At 40.5% G+C, this 19,899-nt stretch overlaps 2 protein-coding genes across 2 annotated transcripts; one reads left to right on the forward strand and one right to left on the reverse strand.

Moving 5' to 3' along the window:
- Positions 1-886: 886 nt before the first annotated feature.
- ebag9 (estrogen receptor binding site associated antigen 9) lies at positions 887-6,864 on the reverse strand. The gene is made up of 7 exons (XM_079227720.1): positions 6,674-6,864; positions 5,712-5,806; positions 5,201-5,282; positions 4,849-5,001; positions 3,793-3,903; positions 3,142-3,233; positions 887-2,725 (listed from the first exon to the last, which is right to left on the reverse strand). The coding sequence occupies exons 2-7, from the start codon at positions 5,792-5,794 to the stop codon at positions 2,608-2,610; spliced, it is 639 nt and encodes a 212-aa protein (XP_079083846.1). The 5' UTR covers positions 5,795-5,806; positions 6,674-6,864; the 3' UTR covers positions 887-2,607.
- Positions 6,865-8,140: 1,276 nt separating this feature from the next.
- Positions 8,141-15,357, forward strand: ttk (ttk protein kinase; the record flags this gene model as incomplete). The annotated part of the gene is made up of 24 exons (XM_079226916.1): positions 8,141-8,228; positions 8,334-8,556; positions 8,750-8,856; positions 8,950-9,093; positions 9,221-9,335; positions 9,425-9,506; positions 9,650-9,768; positions 10,335-10,416; positions 10,539-10,647; positions 10,756-10,978; positions 11,061-11,167; positions 11,378-11,521; positions 11,618-11,790; positions 12,054-12,199; positions 12,347-12,473; positions 12,828-12,920; positions 13,013-13,170; positions 13,282-13,433; positions 13,575-13,699; positions 14,045-14,119; positions 14,221-14,397; positions 14,821-14,917; positions 15,029-15,114; positions 15,197-15,357. 24 exons carry the CDS (start codon positions 8,141-8,143, stop codon positions 15,263-15,265), a joined length of 3,021 nt encoding a protein of 1,006 aa, XP_079083042.1. The 3' UTR covers positions 15,266-15,357.
- Positions 15,358-19,899: the final 4,542 nt, after the last annotated feature.

A 19,899-nucleotide genomic window follows, 5' to 3' on the forward strand; every position in this document is an offset into this window, starting at 1 on the left:
TCCTTTTATACTGGGGGAGAACTGGGTCAGTGCCAGAGCAAATGTTCGCCTGCAAAAAACTACCAACGCTTTGACTCATTACATAACATCTCAATTTTCAGTGAAAACCAGGAGGAAAAAAAAGCTGATTAAGTCTGAATGAACTTGGCATCTTGGCCCTGATTACATCCACTCTGCCATATGGTGGTGATGTGTCTTAAATTACACAAGCATGACCTTGGTTCATAAAGTGAGTCATCAAATGCTGTAATCCCCACACCATGTAGTCTGTGGATTAAAATGAGTGGGAAGCAGTGGTTGCAAGTCTCCTATCGGTATTCTCAAAGCCTTTCAGGACAATTAATCACCCATTTAGCTCGTCCCCTCTCTGAAGACTAATGACGTGCATCATCCGTTTTTGAAAGTGGGTCAGTCTCTGAGAGGTTTTGGCAGACAGGCCGTGTCCCCTGACAGATGGGAGTGACATTATTGTGATGGGGGTCAGATGAGTGAGAACGTCCTGTCAAGCCAGGTTAGAAGGCCGCCTTGGTGTCGGACATCATTTCATGGTGATTAACAAGTCTGTGCTTGCAGCTGTGCATAGGGGCTGCAGTGCTTCGAGCTAAATGCTAACATCAGCATGCTGACAAGCTCATGTTTAGCAGGTATATAATTGTGTGTGCTCCAAATGTCACGGCACACAGTTTTTCAGTCTGGACCTAACCGGTGGAGAGACGGACCGACATCCACGGAGCCACATTACCAGCATGGCTGATAAATAAAGCCCAAACCCTCATGTTGCACCCAAAGCAAAGCTCAATACTAGTTCATACTTCATCCAAGGTTTCCCACATGTGCACATCAGGCAGCAGACTCATGACCAAGGAGTTTTTACCTCTAAGCGGTATAAATCAAAGCTGTTTATTAAAAACCTGTGTTGGACCGATTACAGCAGGTGTACAATCTGCACAATCCTCCTGGACTGATTGAGTTTATGGTCCTCATTTGCGCTCAATCGTGACAATTAACATGACATGAAAATCTTAACATGAAGTTTTACACGAGAATGAGAAGAGAAAATAATGTGCGAGAAACGAGGGCTTCTCTAATTCATGTTGGGAAAACTGGAATGAGCAAAATGACAAAACAGAACCACCTGCAGCTTTTCTTCATAAAAAAGGAGAAACAAAAGTTGGACAAATAGTTTGCTGAATTACCTTTAAAAAAAGAAAAAGAAACACCTGCTTTCAATTAAACCTGAGCATGCACTCGTCATTTAATCATTAAAGTTTCAACAGAGTATGTCATTAAGTCATTGCTTGATAACATCAAGCCATCAATTAGCTTGTGAAGCATTTACTTTTGGAACATTCAGAATAGAAATGTGCCTTCCTCACCTCATGTATAACTCATTGATCAGGCATCATAGTCCAGAGACATTTTGTATCTTGTCTTCACATTTCAATTTATAAAGAAATTGCCCTTTTCACCATCCAATGTTTCCATGACAACAGCCTATTGGCGCAGATTTTTCTTCCCCAAACACTGACTGGTAAATTAGACTCCTTAGACCGTATGATACCAGGATGCTTCAAAGCCATTTTCATCTTCCTATCAACAAGGTAACCGGTCAGAGATTACACTACGATGGAGATACGGATTTTTAGAAAGACAGCATCGATGCAGTGAGAGTAACAACTATTTAGGAGCACAGTATCCCCACACTGAAAAATAATAACAAAATTTAAAAAAAATCTAAGCAGTGATCACTGGATTTTTTTTTTCATTATCAAAAACTGACAGGATAATGAATGGCAGATCAGTAGCCATGAGATTACCATAGGAACCCACAGCTAACATTTACAGTTGGGCTAGATTCTAGGCTATGGTCATTCATCCTTACTCATAATGAAAATATTCATCCTTCATTTTAGTAGAGATGTCCAGTGTACGAAGGGCTGCACAGCACAGGGGGACAATGGGAGATATCAAGCAATATTCATTAGAAAAAAAGCAGTTTGCAGACAATGAAAGACATGAATATAAAAACACAAAAATCAAGCAAACCAAGGGATGACACTGGTATACAGTGATGCTTAAAATTAATTAAACTCCTTTGTCCTTTGAGATTATAAATAAGACAAAGAAAGGGAAATGTACTCCCCATTTGGGTTTTCAAAAAGGTAGGTACCTGTTTATTTACAAATGTTCCTGGGAAAGAAACAAATTAACATTTTCCTACGCTACCCGACAGATGTAATCAGAATCTAAATGGCACCCTCTGATGCTGAGTCTAACCTTTAACCTCAGGTGAACTGGATCGTATAAATAAATACAGCTTTCCCTCGAAGACCAAAATGACCTTGCCACATGAGCAAGGAGTACACCCAGAGCACTATCTGACCTCGAGAACGATGAATTTCACACTGCTGCAGCTGGAAAAACAGACTAAAATGGCTGCTGGTGGAAACAGGGTGGTTTAGGACAGATTGCTAACAGATAAGTAGTAAAGGGTGGTAATCCTGTTTGGTCTGACGACTTCAAAGACAGAGTGACAATGGAGTCAGTGTCCTTGCCTCCCCCCCCCCCCCCATCCCTTTGGCTCGAAACTGAGCATTTCTAAAAATGTTACGAGAGCTTGACGGCAATCTTCTGGTCCTTCTTCATCATCCTCTGGACCTCCTTCTCCATCTTCTTCTTTTGCTGCTCCATGGACCTCTTTTCCCTCTCGGCCATCTTCTGTTGTCTGTTGAAGAGAAAGTAAAGGCAAATGCACGATTGTAAGCAATGTCACGAGAGTGCACATCAACAGCAGCGAGGCCAGCTGCGAAGATCTAGTTGCTTGCTGTGTTGTAATAACAGCCTACGCTGCCACCTGCTGGCCACTGTGGGAACATACATCCCTCTAAAACAAAAATGTACAGGTTACAGTTTCTCATTAGAAAGGATGCCTATTTGAAGTTTTCTTTTTTTTGCAGACGGCTTCATGTGAGAAAGCTTAATCGTTCTCACAGTATATCCACCCCCCTTCGTCTTTCATACAAAAGATCACACAACTCATGCAACTGTTCCTTTAACTGTCTGGTGCATAATTTACGACGAATAACAAGGGTGGTTCCCTGAACCGTGTATAGGTGCAGAAACGTGAACTCGAAACATTACCTGAGCACCACCTCTGCCTCCCAGGCAGCTTCAGGCTCGTCCTCCCAGGCGTTTGAGTTCTCCTGCCAGGTATCCATTTCTCCCAGTTCAGCCTGCACCGAAGCATTTACAATTATATCCACGATTACAGCATCTCTATTACAGGAGCTAAACTTTCTGAATTAGGCCAAAACTAAGAGCCTCTTAACGGAACCATTATTTTGGAAGTCTCCTCTAGCTTTACCAGTGAACAACTGTATGAAGGACAATCTGCAATTCATGCTTTTGCATCTCTACTAGTTCCCAATGTAATGTCCTAGTTTAGTTAATTACCCCTTAACTGTAATCACCACACAATCTAACGTGACAGGGAGATGAGTTAGTGATTGACCTTTTACTGTAAACCTGTATGTCTTAACACATCTCTCAAAAGTCTTATTTACAATTTTTTTAATTTTTTTTATCTCTGGTCCATTAAATTATTTAATCAAATAAAAAAGGTTTGACTTGTCGTTTACTACGGCCTGAAAATTACCATGTATACAAAGTGATATGATGCCCTTTGCTGGAGGCTCTCTTCGTTATTTTGACTAATAATGATCATTTATTATTGGATGGGTTCGAAACAGAGAACCTGCCTGCCGCTTCGGATGGTATTTAGCTGTAACTTACTGAGGGTGGACTGAAGGTCATCATGTCCTGAGAGGCTGCCAGTCGGCTGGAGAAACCTGCGGAGCCATCAGGCACCAGGTAGTTCAAAGGCTCCCTTTTCTTCAGCACTATCTGCAACATGGAACCCAAAGAGACAGCAGCTGAAACTTAAACTCAAACTTTGAGACGCATTACAATCCCACATAGATATATTGAATACATTGACTGAACTCAAGCAAATTACAATGCAACTATATATGATTTGTACTATGCAGTCTTGCTCTCATGCATTTATAGTATATCTATATAATGTCTTGCCATAATATGCATCTCAAGAAAACTATTTCCGGGGGGAAAAACAAGCAAAGGGTGAGGACAGGAGTATTGCAATCAGTCAGCTGATATTCCTACTACCTTGGAGATTTATTGACTGACCTATTCACTGGTTTAACCTGATATTTCAACCAAGGTTATATGAACAGAAAAGCAAGTTTAGTGCATTATGGTCCATGTTTTTTTATAATCTATGACTGCACGATCATTTTTGTTTACCATTTACATGTTTGATGTTTTCTTAAAACAGTGACATCTTGGGAAATGTTTTATTTGCCACTTTGCAGTGTTTTACAGGTGAGGCCTGAAACCTAGACCAACTCCACTAACAACATAAACATGTATACACTTTTATGAAAGAAAACATTAACCTTTATAAGGAACGAGCGATTGCACTATTTCAAACAGCAAATGTCTCAAATGTACAGAGTGGCTATTGGTTGTGCAAATAAATTCAGATGATTAGTCATGCTCTGGGTGGCTTATCGCCGAAGCATTTCCCGGGAGAAACCCTAGCATTCGTGACTGGGCAGTGGGCACACACATCAGGGAGTAGTGTCTGTATTGAATGAGCATTGTAAGTATTCCTTAAAACAAATATGTATTCTAATTTAAGCTACAATACGATTAAAGAAAGACATGTAATGCCGTCACCAACTTGGAAAAAATGTATTTGGATATTCAGTTTATCGGAAATTTGGCATTTGCTGGTCAATACTTGACCTGCTGCACATGTGGACATACCTTCTGTGTTTTCCTGATGGTGGGAGTCATGTCTTTGAAGTAGTCGGGCTCTTCGTCCATCTCGCCTGTAGGGGAAACGTTTCCATTGCCACCTTCAATCTTAATGCTTGTAGGAGCCTCTTCATCCCAAGAGCTCCATTCTTCAATCTCTGGCTGTGCAAAAGAGACAATAAAACACCATTTAAAGTCAAACATATACATGAAATTCATGAGCAGGAGTTTGTGTAGTTTATAAGCAAATATATGAAAGTCTCGAACTGTTGTTGAATGATTATATCTGCAGTTTGCATTGTCGCAATAGTGAACGACAGGCTCAGAACTTCTCAGGGCAATGGATTGAGACACTACTGACCTGTTTTGGTACCGAGGATGAAAAATCCACTGTTGTCGGGAGAGTTATTTGATCCCCGCTGAGCTTGCGACCCCTTCCACTCCTGAAGGTCAAAAGGGACTAATTCAACATTGGTAATAGCAGAAGCAGCAGCAACACTGTTACCAAACACTATGGCCAGATCTCTTACAATGTAGAGAGATTGATCCACTGACATGGATTTAAACTTTAAACTTACATTTTCTTCATAGCTTAGAGATAAACTTGCCTTAGAACATGAATTGAAACCCTTCCTAAATCGCTACAAATCAATGATCTGGTCAAAATGAAGAACAAGTACTACATATTCAAGTTTATTATTATATTTTAAAAAAAATAGTGGCTATTTAGTTGTGGCTCAGATGTGTGCAACATTTATCAGTATATCCTGTCAATTGGTTAGACGTTGTTATGTTTGCCACTAAAGTGCATCGACATGATCTTCATGAAAGAGAATAGTGTGCATCAGGGGTACTTGTTCAGTCGTGCTCACCTGCATATCAACCTTTTAAAGAAAGAAAGTACGGTTGCTAGGCACGTGCAGATCTTGAAAAGACGGAACTGAGTGATGGCCATGATGTTATTGAGCTGGTGGAAAAAGGAAAGAGAAAATATTAGCGTTTGGATTGACAGCGATAACCGTGGCTTGTTTTTGCGTCCAATCCTCCTCCTCCTCCTCCTCCTCCTCCTCCTCCTCCTCCTCCCCTCCTTCCCCCCCTTACATTTCACCCAGATACAACAGATACGTTTTTCTGATTGGCTATTCGTGTAGCCCATTTCTTTTTTTTGATTGGGAGGGGATTCGGGGGAGACGTGCTTGATTCCTCCATGGTGAGGGCAGCGCGACCAGGTCATGTTTGTGCGCTGCGGCACATTAAATAGCCTAGAGTTTTTTTTTCAGCGTGAGAAACACGATGTGTGGCGGGAGGGCGTGACTTAAGACCGAAATGCGTGACAGTCACGCTCAATGCGTGACACTTGAGAGCCCTGAGGATGTATAGTAAAGCAAGCCCCTACAAGTAGCGTTGGACAGATTAATATGCAGGGTAGCATGACATTGAAAACAGTTTGCCAGGAATCTGTCCTTTACATGAACATTACGGACCGACAACGAGTCGTACAAGCTGGAGAGCCGTGAACCTAGCATCTCATTTCAAATGCTACTGCTTGTGGGCAAACGGATACACTTAGCTAGCTAGCTAGCTAGTATAGTGTATGCACATGTTAACAACGATGCAATGAACACACATACAGACAGATATGTGCAAGTATACTGACAGAAACGCAATCTTTTTTTCACCATTGAACAAAAGACAGACCTAAGGTTAACGCGAACTGTTAAGATACTAGACAAATTATGCTAACGTGTATGGTAAATGACCGCAACAGCGTCCACGTTAAGCGTTCCCAACAGATGTTCGCATTGGATTAGCTAGCCATCATACAAACACTCACCTTGTAAAATGTCAACACACCGTATGCAGAGCAACTGCTTCCTTCTTGTATGGCAGAAGAGGCACGTTCATGTATTTGCTAACCGTCGCTTGCTAGCTTAGCCCACAGAAAAACATGATATTTCTAAATCCTCTAATTGGCTTCGTGAAACGACACATTGGCGTTGCAAAATTATGTCGCTGTCATTTTAAAACCACGGATGTAACAGCTGTGCACCCCAATGTGGTTTCATGACAAAACTCCTAAATTCGTGTCGTCTCTCATCTCTGTCCTATGGCTGCCATCTTTGAGCTGGGAGGAGCAGGAACCAAGGAAACTCGAACAGGGAAGTGCAGCGTGGATCTGCTGCGTTCATGTACTGTAGGAAAATCAACTCATAACAACGCTTCTTAATCCCCATAAATAATTTCTTTAATGTTAACCTTTACTTTTGCGTCTGAATATTGTATACACATTCATGTGTGTTTAGATACTAGTATTGGTATCAAGGGCTATCACGATAACTGCTTTTGTTGGATAATATAATTGCTATAAACGATATTGTTTTTATTTTTAAAACAAAAGGGCTTCACTTGGTTTCTGAATATTGTTTAAATTGTTTGGGTTATTGTTTAACCTCCCATATTCCAGATTAAACTATTTCACACAGACACAGAGTAAGGCTCACTGCTGTCATTGTTTTCGAAAAAAATGAACTGTACTGATAGAAATACAAAACCTGAAGAATGCAACTAAACCATAACGTAACTCAAAATATATAGAGTGCATTATGATGAAGAATCGTAAACGAGTTATTACACATATCAACATGACCGTATGGAAAGTTGTCTTCGTGGCGGAGTGCAAGCGCTAGTTTGTAAACACAACCAACGCTGTCGTCACCACAAACGATCCAATCAGCTCACGACGGGGACGGAAGTGGCACATTTAAAAACTGGCAGTTGTAGGCAAGCCTTTTTTTGTGCTCCATTAAGTGAAACGGGATTGTTGTCATCGTAAACAAGGTGAGATGTTTTTGAAGAGTAATATTGCTTTATTGTGAATTTATATGTCTGTGCATGTGTTTCTTTATACTTATTGAGTTTGCGTAGTCCGAAGCGAAACCAAGTTGCTCCCAAGTAACACGCTAATAGTTAGCAACATGTAGCCAGCTAGCTAATTTAGCTAGTTTACGTCAGATTGTAAACACCACAAAAGTAAATTCGTAGACATTCTATTTAGTTCTCTTACAGTTTCTCCGTTAACCACATCACTTCTAGTGTTACTCGTTTGGTAGAAAATAAGGATTAAAGCCTACTAAAACGTCTAAAATCATGTCATCTTTTCACGAATGCACGTTATCATACCGAGAAATAAATCATTAAATCGTCATTTTTTAAACGGGGGTTTGGCGTGCTTGGTGTATATGTTCGTTCAAGGCAGCATGCATATCTAAACTAATGTTATGAATCTGCTCCTCAATTTCAGATGGAAGAAGAGGAGCACACGAACAGGAAGCAGCAGCTTGCCATGCTCTATCAAAAGATCAACAAAATAAAAATGTATTTTAATGAAGGTAATGGTCCGGTAGTCCCGTCACTGTGAGATCTGTTCCCATCAGCATCAATGTGTTACATACTATACTCAATGAAGTCGTAATAACACCGTGCACTTGTTGCAGATGACACGGACAACATTAACCAGGTTATCGGCTCAAACTCCCCTGAGTCGTGCCTCTCATATTTGGCGGACCTGGAGAAGAAAGCGGACCCCCACTTGGATCGTAACCACCTCACCAGACTTACTGACTTTTATACCCGTGTATTCTCCAACATGCCGTTGGTGACACACTGTCAGAATGAGAGCTATGCCAGGCTGCTGGTCCGATTTGCACAGCTGAAAGCGTGAGTAGCAAAGTTATTACTTCAATATAACATTTTTGTATCCTTCTATTTTTAATCTTGTATTCATCAGTAGATTGAGTAGGCTGGATTACATTCATTGTTTTGACGTGATGTATGATGTGAAAAGATGTCTCAAAAGCAGTAGGTTGGGCAATCAGTCTGTTTTTCCTGTTTGTTTGTTTGTTTTAATTAGAATTCAAGATGTCAATGAGGCAGAAGCCAACTTCAACGTGGCAAGATCTCATAGCCAGAACTTTGCATTTGTTCACATTGCACATGCACAGTTTGAGCATTCTCAAGGTAGGTTTGTTTGTTGGTCTTGTACATATAAACACATTCCCATGACATGCTGCTATCTGGGGTGATTCAGTGTCTGCTGTATCATCCGACCAGGCAACACAAAGAGAGGCCTTTACATATTGCAGAATGCTATTGAGCTGGGTGCCAATCCAAAGGAGCTGCTGGAGGCCGCCTTGCAAAGCATGCAGACAGGGAAAACGCACAACTTCTGTACAGAGGATAAGGAAAATGTACCACGTGAGTAGTGTTTATTCCACGGAATTACATTGTTTGATCACTTCTGTAAAGCCGTTCAGAATACTGTTGCAATGCCAAATTATCAAATGTATATTAACTTCTCATTGTCTTTTTTTTTTCTTGCCAGAGTTGTCGAACAGTAATGTGCACGAGTCTGTGAAAAAGTACTCTGTGTTCCAAAAAGTATGCAGAACATCGGACGGCACAGGCGACTTGCAGCTCTCCAGTATTTTTGGTTCAGGGTAAGACTAAAATGGCCCTTTCCAACATTTAATAAGACCTCAGTTTGATTCAGGAAATATCACATCTTTTGTTGATCTCCGGCCTGCAGGGCAGAGCCCCTCGGTGGATCATCAGATGACCAACTATCAGGCTGGAGATCTGGATCTCATTGCAAGAGAGTAGTTAGCATGGTGAGAGTTACAGTTCATCCTATTTGTGTTATTACACATGCTTTTTCTGTATGATCCTTTTTACTTTGACCATCTCACAAAGATTATATGAAATTAATGACCAAATAGCCCTTGAAGTTGTATGCTGTACTTTTGTATTCCAGCCAGGGAGAGTTCCCATAGTACCTTTCTCCATCCCAGAAAAGGATGATGATGATGATGACGACATTAATCAGAAGCCCTCAAAGGAGAATGATGCGTCAATCCACACCAGCATGTCTAGGTAATTATTTATACTGACATTTTTTTTTTGCAAATGTATCTAATTGTATTATGTCTTTTAAGGAATACTGCACGAAAACAGTTTTGTCTCCAAATGAAGTGATATTCCTCTGGTTGCATTCTTTCAAATGGCCATCAGGGGCAAGGCAAGTTTATTTGTATTGCACGTTTCAACAAAGCAATTCAAAGTGTTTCACATAACACCATTAAAAGCATCAAAATATAATGCATCATTTAAACATTAAAAACAGTCAGTAAAACATTAAAAAGCTAAAACTGAATAAAAGTCGCAGTGCAGTTTAAGAAATAAAATGCAGTCGTGAAATACAGAAATTGAATAATCCTTGAATCTGGTTAAATTAAAGGCAACAGAAGAGTCTTCAGTTTTGGATTTAAAAGATTGTATAAAAGTCTATGAGGAAGATGTTGATCATTGTAGATAACAATATATAGTTATGCCTGTCCCTTCCCAGTTCACTTTGCATGCAAATTCTTAAACATTTCAATCAAATGTGTAATAATTAATTGCAAGTGTCGTATGTGTTGATACTTTTAATTATGTCTCAGGCAAACATCTGGTTTAAATGTGAATCCGCTATTTGGGCTGCAATCTTCTAAGAAAAAAGATGTGGATCGTTTATACTATCGAGTGAGTAAAAAAATAAATGAAAACGAGTTACAGAAGTTTTGTTCGAGCAATTTCAGAATCATCACAACATTGAGTTAAAGAAATAAAGGTTCTGTCGCTCTCTTATATTGCTGTGTTCTCAGCCACCAGCTGTCAGTCCAGAGTGTTGCACCTGGGAGGACCAAGCCGCTGTCGACTCCACCACCACACTCCTTCACACACACAACACGCGGGACGCCCCAAGAATGGAAGGTACTACATGGCTTGTTGAGTATCCAATAAAACATTCAGAGCCGTGGCAGCAGTATGCATGGAGTGTTTTCGAATGTTTTGATGACATTTCGTTCCACGACCCGGCAGATGTGACGTTCAACTTCGACCAGATCATCAATACAAATTCCCCCGAGTCGTGTTGGACTTACCTGATGAACCTGGAAAAGACCGACACGCCTCACACAAACGTCAACTTCCTCAATAAGCTCAAGGACTGTTATTCTAAAATCTTTTCCCGGCTGCCGATAAGACAGTTTAGCAAAAACATCAGCTATGCCAGAATGCTGGTCAGATATGCAGAACTCAAGGGGTGAGAAAAACAAATTAAGACAAACAATATTATTGAATTGTTCCCCAGTGTAACCACCTTTCTTGTCTTTTCTCTTTTGTAGGATTGAAGACCCAGATGATGCTCAGGACTACTTCATAGTTGCCAGAGCCAACTGTAAAGACTTTGCCTTTGTCCACGTAGCACATGCCCAGTTTGAGGTTTCTCAAGGTAGAGCGGCTTTGTGATTTTAGTTTTCAGAAATCTCATCTGACACGGACCAAATGCACAGACTAACAGTTATAGATGCACGTTTATTGGCATACATGCAGGTTTCCTTTTTAATTGAGTTGTTTGTACAGATGTGGCAGTGTCCTAATACTAATTTTACTGATTTAAACATAGCAAAATTCCAAATGTTTTTCCTGCTTTCCTTTCAAGGTAATGTGATCAAAGCAACTTCAATTCTGCACAAAGCCCAGGCATCAAATGCCAGACCAGCAGAGCTGCTGGAGATGGCTGTATGTAACCTGAAGGCTGGGCAGAAACAGCTTGTGCCGACCAGGGAGGAGGAGCATCCCGCAGGTAGAGATTAACTGAGGAGAGTTCATGTTAAAACATGAACTCGTGGAAACGGTTTGTACCTGACATGGTTTTCATGTCGACCGCCTTTTCTTGTAGATTTGCAAATGGTTGCTGCGATGAGTGTGTCTGCTTGTGGGAGAAACCAGGAAGTCTATCTTCCTGCTCGGGTCCCTGTGAAGCGGTCGGCCGAACAGCCCACAGCTGCCTTCAAGGAGCCTTCATCGGAGTGGAAGATGCCAACTTTACTCAACCGGCATGTTTCTCCAGAGGTCTGATGACATTTATTACTGCTGTTTTCTGTGCAATCCATTTAGAGCAAATGTGTGAACTGTTTCATGAACTGCTCTTTCTTACTGTCGGATTTGGGGACTAATAACTACTACCTTATTTTCTCTTAGTTTGTTATATCCATTCCACCTCTTAATTCTGATATAATATATATATTTTATTTTTTGACCACTTCACATGATTGATTCATCCATTGTGGTCTCATAACCATACCCTAGTGCTGATCAAATGATTTTCCACCTAGGATAAACGAGCTACACCTCCTGACCCCAGACCTGTTCCCCCTTTGCTCGAGTCCCTCCCCACTCCATCCCTCCAGCTTCCTTCAAGAAAGAACCCACAGGCAGTCTGTCAGACGCCCGACGGCTACAGGAACCCCCATGCTAGCAGGTATATTCTTGACCTGGGTCTCTGCTGGTCCGGAACGTAATTCGCACTTAATTTGCTTTAAAAGTCCGTTCTAGTTTCTTTATGTGCTGCTTTTTATCATTATAAAAACGTGCCTAATAACGCCTACTCCATCTTCTCTCCCCCCAGCTGTATTACTCCTGTCGTAAAGATGGGCCCTGAGGTGCCTTCCTCTGCAGCGGCAGCGCACAGAGCTGGACCTGCTCAGCAGCTGTGCACACCGCAAAACCAAGCGGCATGCTTCCAAACTCCACAGGTACAACATGTTCATGCCCTACTTTTGCTGTTATCTACATCTATTTTTAGACTCAGAGGGACCTACTGCATGTGTCCAGGAGTTCTTCCGTGACACCAAACACCTGTCGTGACTGATCAGGCAACAATAACGTAGAAATCAGAAAGCTGTTTTAATAAAAAATAATTAATGATTGGGCAGAGATTAAATGCACAATGAATCTGTACATGTAGAGATCAACGTTGCTTGTCTTGCAGTGTGAAACGCAAAGAGGCTGTTTTCTGTTTGGAAATAACCTCCACAGGGAATCATTTGTCAACTGTATTAACATGATGAAATTACTTTTGTTTTAATTTGACCATTTTGGGTTTTTAGTCGTCCCTCTCTGCGTTGTCAAATGAAACCATTACCATTAAGGGCAAGCAGTTCTTCATACTCAAGATGATTGGACGTGGTGGATCCAGTAAGGTAAAAACATTAGTTGGAAATTTCCCTTATGTCATGGCGATCAGTTGCCGTTTGCAACTCTAATCAGCGAGCGTTGTTTTTGTTTGTTTCAGGTCTACCAGGTCCTTGATCACAAAAAGCAGCTGTTTGCTGTGAAATACGTCGACCTCGAGGAGGCGGATACTCAGACAATAGAAAGCTACAAAAATGAGATTGAACATCTGAACCGCTTGCAGCAGTACAGCGATCAAATTATCAAACTCTATGACTAGTAAGCACATGTCCAAAGCCAGTGTCAATTATTTTTTTAAGCCATATTTATATACAAAATAAATAACTAAAATAGTTTATGTAACCATGACGGATGTATATGTGTTTGCAGTGAAATAACCGACAGCTACATCTACATGCGGATGGAGTGTGGGAACTTGGATCTGAACACTTGGTTGCGAAACCGCAAGACTGTGAATCCGCTGGAGAGGAAGTTCTACTGGAAGAACATGCTGGAGGCCGTCCATACCATCCACAAACACGGTGCGCTCTTTCTCTGGCCCTCACTGCTGTTCCCTCACTCTCTGTACTGTTTACTAAATGGCATGTGTAGATGATCTTCATTTCAAACAATTCCAAATATACTTATTTCCTCTGTCTTTTTTACAATTTTTATTTATGCAGGAATTGTCCACAGTGACTTGAAGCCAGCCAATTTTGTCATTGTGAATGCGTCGTTGAAGTTGATTGACTTTGGCATCGCCAACAGAATCCAGCCAGACGTTACGAGCATTATGAAGGATTCACAGGTAAGATGTATGTATGTATGGTGCAGCGCTAGTGATTATATTCTAAGTACTTTGCTAACAAACGGATGAAACCAAGTGTAAATGCTTGACATGCATCGATCGACACTTTACTGCTCAATGTAGGTTGTTAATGCTGAATACTGTACACGCAGTTGTATTCATGGTAACAAAACTTGCAACAGACGCAACACAAGCATACTCCCACTAATGAGTTTTTCTAAGGATGTTTTAAATGTATGAAAGTCGGAAAACTGGATTTTCCTGTAAACATGACAAGGCTGTATCTACTCTATTACTCCAAAAAGGTGTCCACCCATGTAATGTGTTGTGGTTTGTCAAACGCAGGTTGGAACCTTGAACTATATGCCCCCTGAAGCCATCAAGGACACCTCGTCCCAGGCAGGAAAACCCCGCTCAAAGGTACCAAGCTCACCCCGTCGGTTTAAACATTCAGAGCAATCCTTTCTGATTGCGGCGTGGTTGTCAAAACCCTTTTTTTCTCTTTTTTGTTTCTCCCTAAGATCAGTCCCAAAGGCGACGTGTGGTCCCTTGGATGCATCCTGTACTGCATGACTTATGGGAAAACTCCATTCCAAAGCATCACCAATCAGATCGCCAAGCTGCACGCCATCATCGACCCTTCTCATCGGATGGAATTCCCCGACATCGCGGAGAAGGATTTGCTGGATGTGTTGAAGGTGAGAGACCACGACTAAATCTATATCGGTGTAAAGTGAACACAAAAGATATGCAGGTCAAGGATTTAGAGTTTTGAAATTATGGTGCCATAGCTTGCAAAAGTTGGCCCACTTTATTGTGCTTCCACTTTTGTGACAATACATATATATGTACAGTATATACGGTGCCTATAAATGTGTGCTACAGATCAATAGTTTAATTATTTATTAAATTAATATAGTTCATCCTGTCGCATAAACTTGATTTATCACTTTTACGCCAGAGTAAACTCCCAATTACGTCCTGAGTTTGAGTGTTGTAAAATGTTAAAATAAGGGTTAAACATGCATTGATGTATGTGACAGGTTTAACCAACATATTGATGTCCGTAGATTATTAAGTGATGTAAAATACAAATCGGTTGTTTTGTCTGGTCGTTTCAGAGGTGCTTGGTACGAAACCCCAGAGAGCGAATCTCTATTGCAGAGCTGCTGGAGCATCAATACCTGCAGCTGCAGCCACAAGCATCACCTGTACCAGGTATTTGTTTTATTTATTTATATACACACACACACATCAAATCGTATACTTGGAAGCCAACCTTGCTGTTCACCGCGTCCCACTGACCCGTACTCGACTCTCCTGTTTCAGAAGGTCCAAGTAACCGTGAGCTGAAGAAGATCCTAACGGACCTCGCAGCCCTCCAGTCTCCAAACAGCATCATCCGAGCTGCGAGCGTAAGATTCACGAGGCATGGCGTTAGACTTTCATCCGTCCACCAGTTTCTTAAATAGTAACTCTGCTTTCTGCTTTTCACAGAATCTGGCCAAAATGTGCAACAGCGGCAGGAAGTTGGATGTTGCAGAGTGCGCAAAGTCATCAACCTAGTTATCCTGGAATGTGATGTGGATTTTTCTTTTCTTTTTTACCTCTTAACCACTTCAGTACAGTAACAGTCCTTTCTATAAGATGTAGAACTAGCAAATCAATGTTTGTGGCTATGACACAAAATCATTATATTGCTTCATTCTAAATAAAAATACTAAAAAAAACACAGTGAGGAAAAATTATATGGGGACATCCTGCTTGTTTTTTTTATTGTCAATAAGTAAATTGTGTGGTCGTCTTCTTGGAATTCCAATCCTCTAGTGCAGGGGTGTCGAAAAAGTAAAAAGAAAGTACAAGCTGCAAATGGGGGATAAAGTTTTTGGACATTTCACTGGCTTTATAATCGGTACACATAACATCCCTGTCCCGGGACCTCACATGGATCAGGACCGCAGATGTGAATTAATTCTGTTCCTCAAGCTTGGAGATACTTTCTGTCCATCATGTCTGTATTTTTGGTCAAGAGAACAGATGGTTTTGACTTGAGATTTACAGCTTTATACCTGCAGAGAACCGGACACAGGTGCTTCCAACACCTGCAGGTACCTGTTGTGTTAAGGGAACCAGTGTGACGCTAACTTCCAGGTGGACCAGAATCATCCCTGCAGCACTCTTTTAGCCAAGGATAAGACGTGAAATATAAATAGATTTATAGCTGAGCAACGGCTTCACTCACCAGATGCCGTTCATCACAAATAGTCAATCATACAGGAATATAATAATAATATAATTTTTTCCACTCTGTGTTCCCAAAAGACATTTGATCTGCCGCACCAAAACCTGTGACTCACTTTTACTCAACTGGAACAAGCTGTCATTATGTTGCTCTTTAATAACACAGATCAGATGCACGTACTGTATATATGCCTTATTTAAAATCTGTTCTAATATGACGGCCATGAATATAATTTATCATGATTACAGGACACGGAGCTAGACCCAACCAATACGTGTACCAATATGCATACACACTGTAGCCTTGTAATACTTCACTGTCATTCATCCCTTCTGTTTTCCAGATGTTTCGTTATATTTACTACATTTTGATTCTGTAAAGAGACACTAGTCCTTTGCAGAAATTGCTCAGAAAACCGTTTCTCTCTGTGTGCATGTTTAATGTACTCTCCTGGGTTTCGGCAATGAATGTGTGGATCATCTGAACAGTTTAAAAAAGGTAGTGCCAGTTGATTTGCGCTGTACGAGTTCATGTCATCGTCTTTGTAGCTTCCAATGTTCAGTTTGTTGACCTGCAGAGGTCATAATCTAAATCTTTGCTTGTTGGTCTTATGACATTGTTCTGTATCTGACTGGTACATGAGTTATTCGTGTATCTCTTTCTGGTTAGGATGTTCTCATCGAGCATTTGTTGCTTTAACTACAAAAAATACTTTGTCATCCATGTAACGGTACTAATGTAGTTATTTTAACCCAAACTATGATAATTTCCTAAATCTAGGAAATCATTTTTGTTACCTAAACCTAACTAAGTTGTTTCCTGTGAAGACGAAAGTTTATTTTGAAAAGACTGCATGTAACGAGCGGAAATCAACATGAGTTGCTGGCTTTCGCAGGAAAAAGGTGACAACATATAGTCACATGATTTATCATCCCTGATACATGGTGTCCACTTCAATGTAGTACAAATACAAAGCAAGATCTAAAGGAGGTGATTATGAAAAAAAGTTATCACGGACCTAAACTTTTACTAATAAGTGGGGGAAAAAAAGTCTTAGTTCAAAGTAGAAAGTTAAAAGTTGTGTGTAAAGAAACTAAAAGTCCTTCTGCTGACCACTTCTGAGTTTTGATAAAATAAGGAATAATATAAATAAATCATGTCTCCCCCATGTGCCACCCGCGAGTATAAACAAAGCTCGAGTCCAGCATGTCGCTTCCAGCGGGCCTTTACAGACAGCAGCTCTGCAGTTCCCTTTGGCACAGGAAGCAGTATGTTGAGTGTTTTTTTGAGCCTGCTATGAGTTATTTCGGGGTACAATGAGTCAGAGTAGTTCCATAAGTCATACATCATGAATGGATGGCTGTTTGGCACTGCACTGTTGTAAGGTTAAGAAGCATGCCGATTGTGCCCAATTAGTCCAGTAAGCACTCTCTGTAATTTTACTGTAAAAAAAATACCATGATCAACTGAAAGGGTGATTCTAGAAAAACAAGTGAATAGAAACAAAATAATTGAACATGCACAAGCATTTTGAGGGTAAAACTGTAATTATTTACCAGAGGGCACAAGAAATTAACCATATCCCCTGGGAGTCATTCAACTACCTTCCTCGGTTAATGGTGACATCCTCATTATAAAGACCCCTCAGCAAGTCTTTCAACTCTTATTTAGTCCAACAATTCATCTTTTTTTATTATTTCAGAATATATAACAAAGGGCAAAATAGAGAATAAGGGGGAATAAAATGGGAAGATTTCCCAGAAAGTTAACATTTGACAAAAACAGAGAGGTTTAACACATAAATTAGCCCATGTGATGGAATTTATGAACCACGGCAGTCTGTCAGTTTACTTGCAGAAACACGTGACACTTGAGGATTGAAACATTTAATAATAATAATTTTGTTATTCACATACGCCATACACACATACATCAGAATACATCAAGCATCAAACTGTGGGCCCTATGGCCATCAACCTTTACCCTGAACAATTGGCCTTTACATAAAGCTTGTCAATTTAAAACCACTGGAGTATAGTTTTGCAAACATACGAGTCTAAAGGATTTTTGCTGACCGTTTGTCATAATACAATCTGTTCATTTGTCCACATTTAACCTAAAGGAGATATGCCAGTAAAGCATTAACTCATCTCTAGCGACTCACTTGTGCCGTTGATCTTCACTTCACACAGAATGAAATACTTGTTTTTTGGGAAGAACACAGTGATGTAGCGCCCTGACACATTCGTATCACACTTAAAGATATTCTCCACTCCAAGTCTGAAGGTTGTGATGTTTGTACACATGGAAGAGAGAAAAAGATGAGCATACAGTAAAATGGAGAGATCGAAAAAATGAAACAAAATTAGACAGGCCGAAGCCTTGTGAAAATGTGAAATAAAGCAATTTAAAGTAAAAGGAAGTAAAAGGAAGGTAATAGAAGGTAATAGGGTGGTGCCGTTCTTCCCTCGAGCGTTCCCAACGTAAATCTGGGCGCCGGTTATATTAGTACCGGTATCATGAGTTTGAGTGTTTGTGTTGAAGATATTGATAAAATCTATTCTGTAGACACCCAGCAGGTCAATGCTCCACCAGGGGAAGTGCTGTATAAACAATTCTCCCTATCCCCCATCAATGGCTCTTTCAGAACCGTGTACAATCTGATTTCCACCAGTGTAGTCTGATGACTGGGATGTTTCCCCCGTCAGTTCAATTTCAGTATTTGCGTTGCAGAGAGCTGCAGATGAAAACAGAAAAATGTTTGTACTTTTTTTACACGACTTGAGAGGAATTACACTGTAGTGCAGAAAGGCATTAAGTCCTGTCTGTTTTATGGTCATATATTTTTATTTAATTTTCCATGTCCAGTTACTGGAAACTATGATATCAGTACTTGGTAATACAGCATAAGCACATCATGGGAGTTGAGCAATTTGCGGTAAATTGGCAGTTTATTGTTGACTGACATTTTTGTGGACCTGCCCTACAACTCATTCTGTCAATCATTTAAAAATGCACTGATATGTATACACAATATAGTGAGCTACTTACCGATCAAAGAGATTAACATTAGACTCCACTGCATCTTTACTTTGAAGGAGAACATATACAGATATACATCAGTTGACTAGAACAAGTTAAATGTTCTATACAAGTGACCACAAAAGTAGGGATTGGTATGGTTTGTTTTTTCCGATACCGGTGCCTAAACCGATACTTTTTTACTGCCAAGGCATTTTTTTTCTTCAAATTGAACAATATATTAACCTTTTAAAGTATACTATAAATATAAATAAATAAATACATACAAAACACTTGTCTTCAAACTGCTGCTTCAAACCTTTTAACTTCAAACTATAAACAATATATATTTAAAAAAAGAACAGACACAAGCATCAGGTGGCCTGATGGGACCGTGTGCAACAGAACCCAGAAACTGTTGGATCCTACAAACTGCTGCTTTACTGGACTACACGTCATCATTAATATCAACTGGAGAGATTTGTTCCAGCAAGCCGAGGACGGACGTTCAAAAGCTCGTGCTCGTGTCTGCAGCGATCTCTGTGTGCGCGCGCTGTGTGTGGTGTGTGAGCGCTGGAAGCCCCGCCCCCTCGAGCCCCGCTCTGCATGCAGGTGGACAACAGAGTGGAGGAGTGCGCTCTGATCCGCGCTATTTTAATAGTATCGATACATCAAAATCCTATCGTTTTTAACGTGCGAGTACCGCGCTACCTTTTTAGTATCTATATACCGTGCAACATTACAGAGTAGTGTAAAAAAAAAAAAAGTATTTAAATCGGCTCAGGCACCGGAAGAAAGCACCGAAATCTGCGTTGCTTTTCGGTCCGGTAGGTACCGGACGTGTTGGGCCAATATTGCACCGGTTCTCGGTACCCAACCTTACAAATGAGAACAGGAATAAAGCTTTCAATTTCTTTTGAATTGCTCAAATGTATCT

This window comes from Taurulus bubalis (assembly GCF_910589615.1).
Source record: "Taurulus bubalis genome assembly, chromosome: 12".
Taxonomy (NCBI): Eukaryota; Metazoa; Chordata; class Actinopteri; order Perciformes; family Cottidae; genus Taurulus; species Taurulus bubalis.

Bases quoted from the DNA above. Each gene is read 5' to 3' on its own strand.
- ebag9 (XM_079227720.1), bottom strand. From the start codon at position 5,794: ATGGCCATCACTCAGTTCCGTCTTTTCAAGATCTGCACGTGCCTAGCA. The intron at 5,283-5,711 runs GTGAGCACGACT...TTTGACCTTCAG, and splicing joins TTTAAAAGGTTGATATGCAG to GAGTGGAAGGGGTCGCAAGC. The intron at 3,904-4,848 runs GTATGTCCACAT...TCCATGTTGCAG, and splicing joins CCATCAGGAAAACACAGAAG to ATAGTGCTGAAGAAAAGGGA.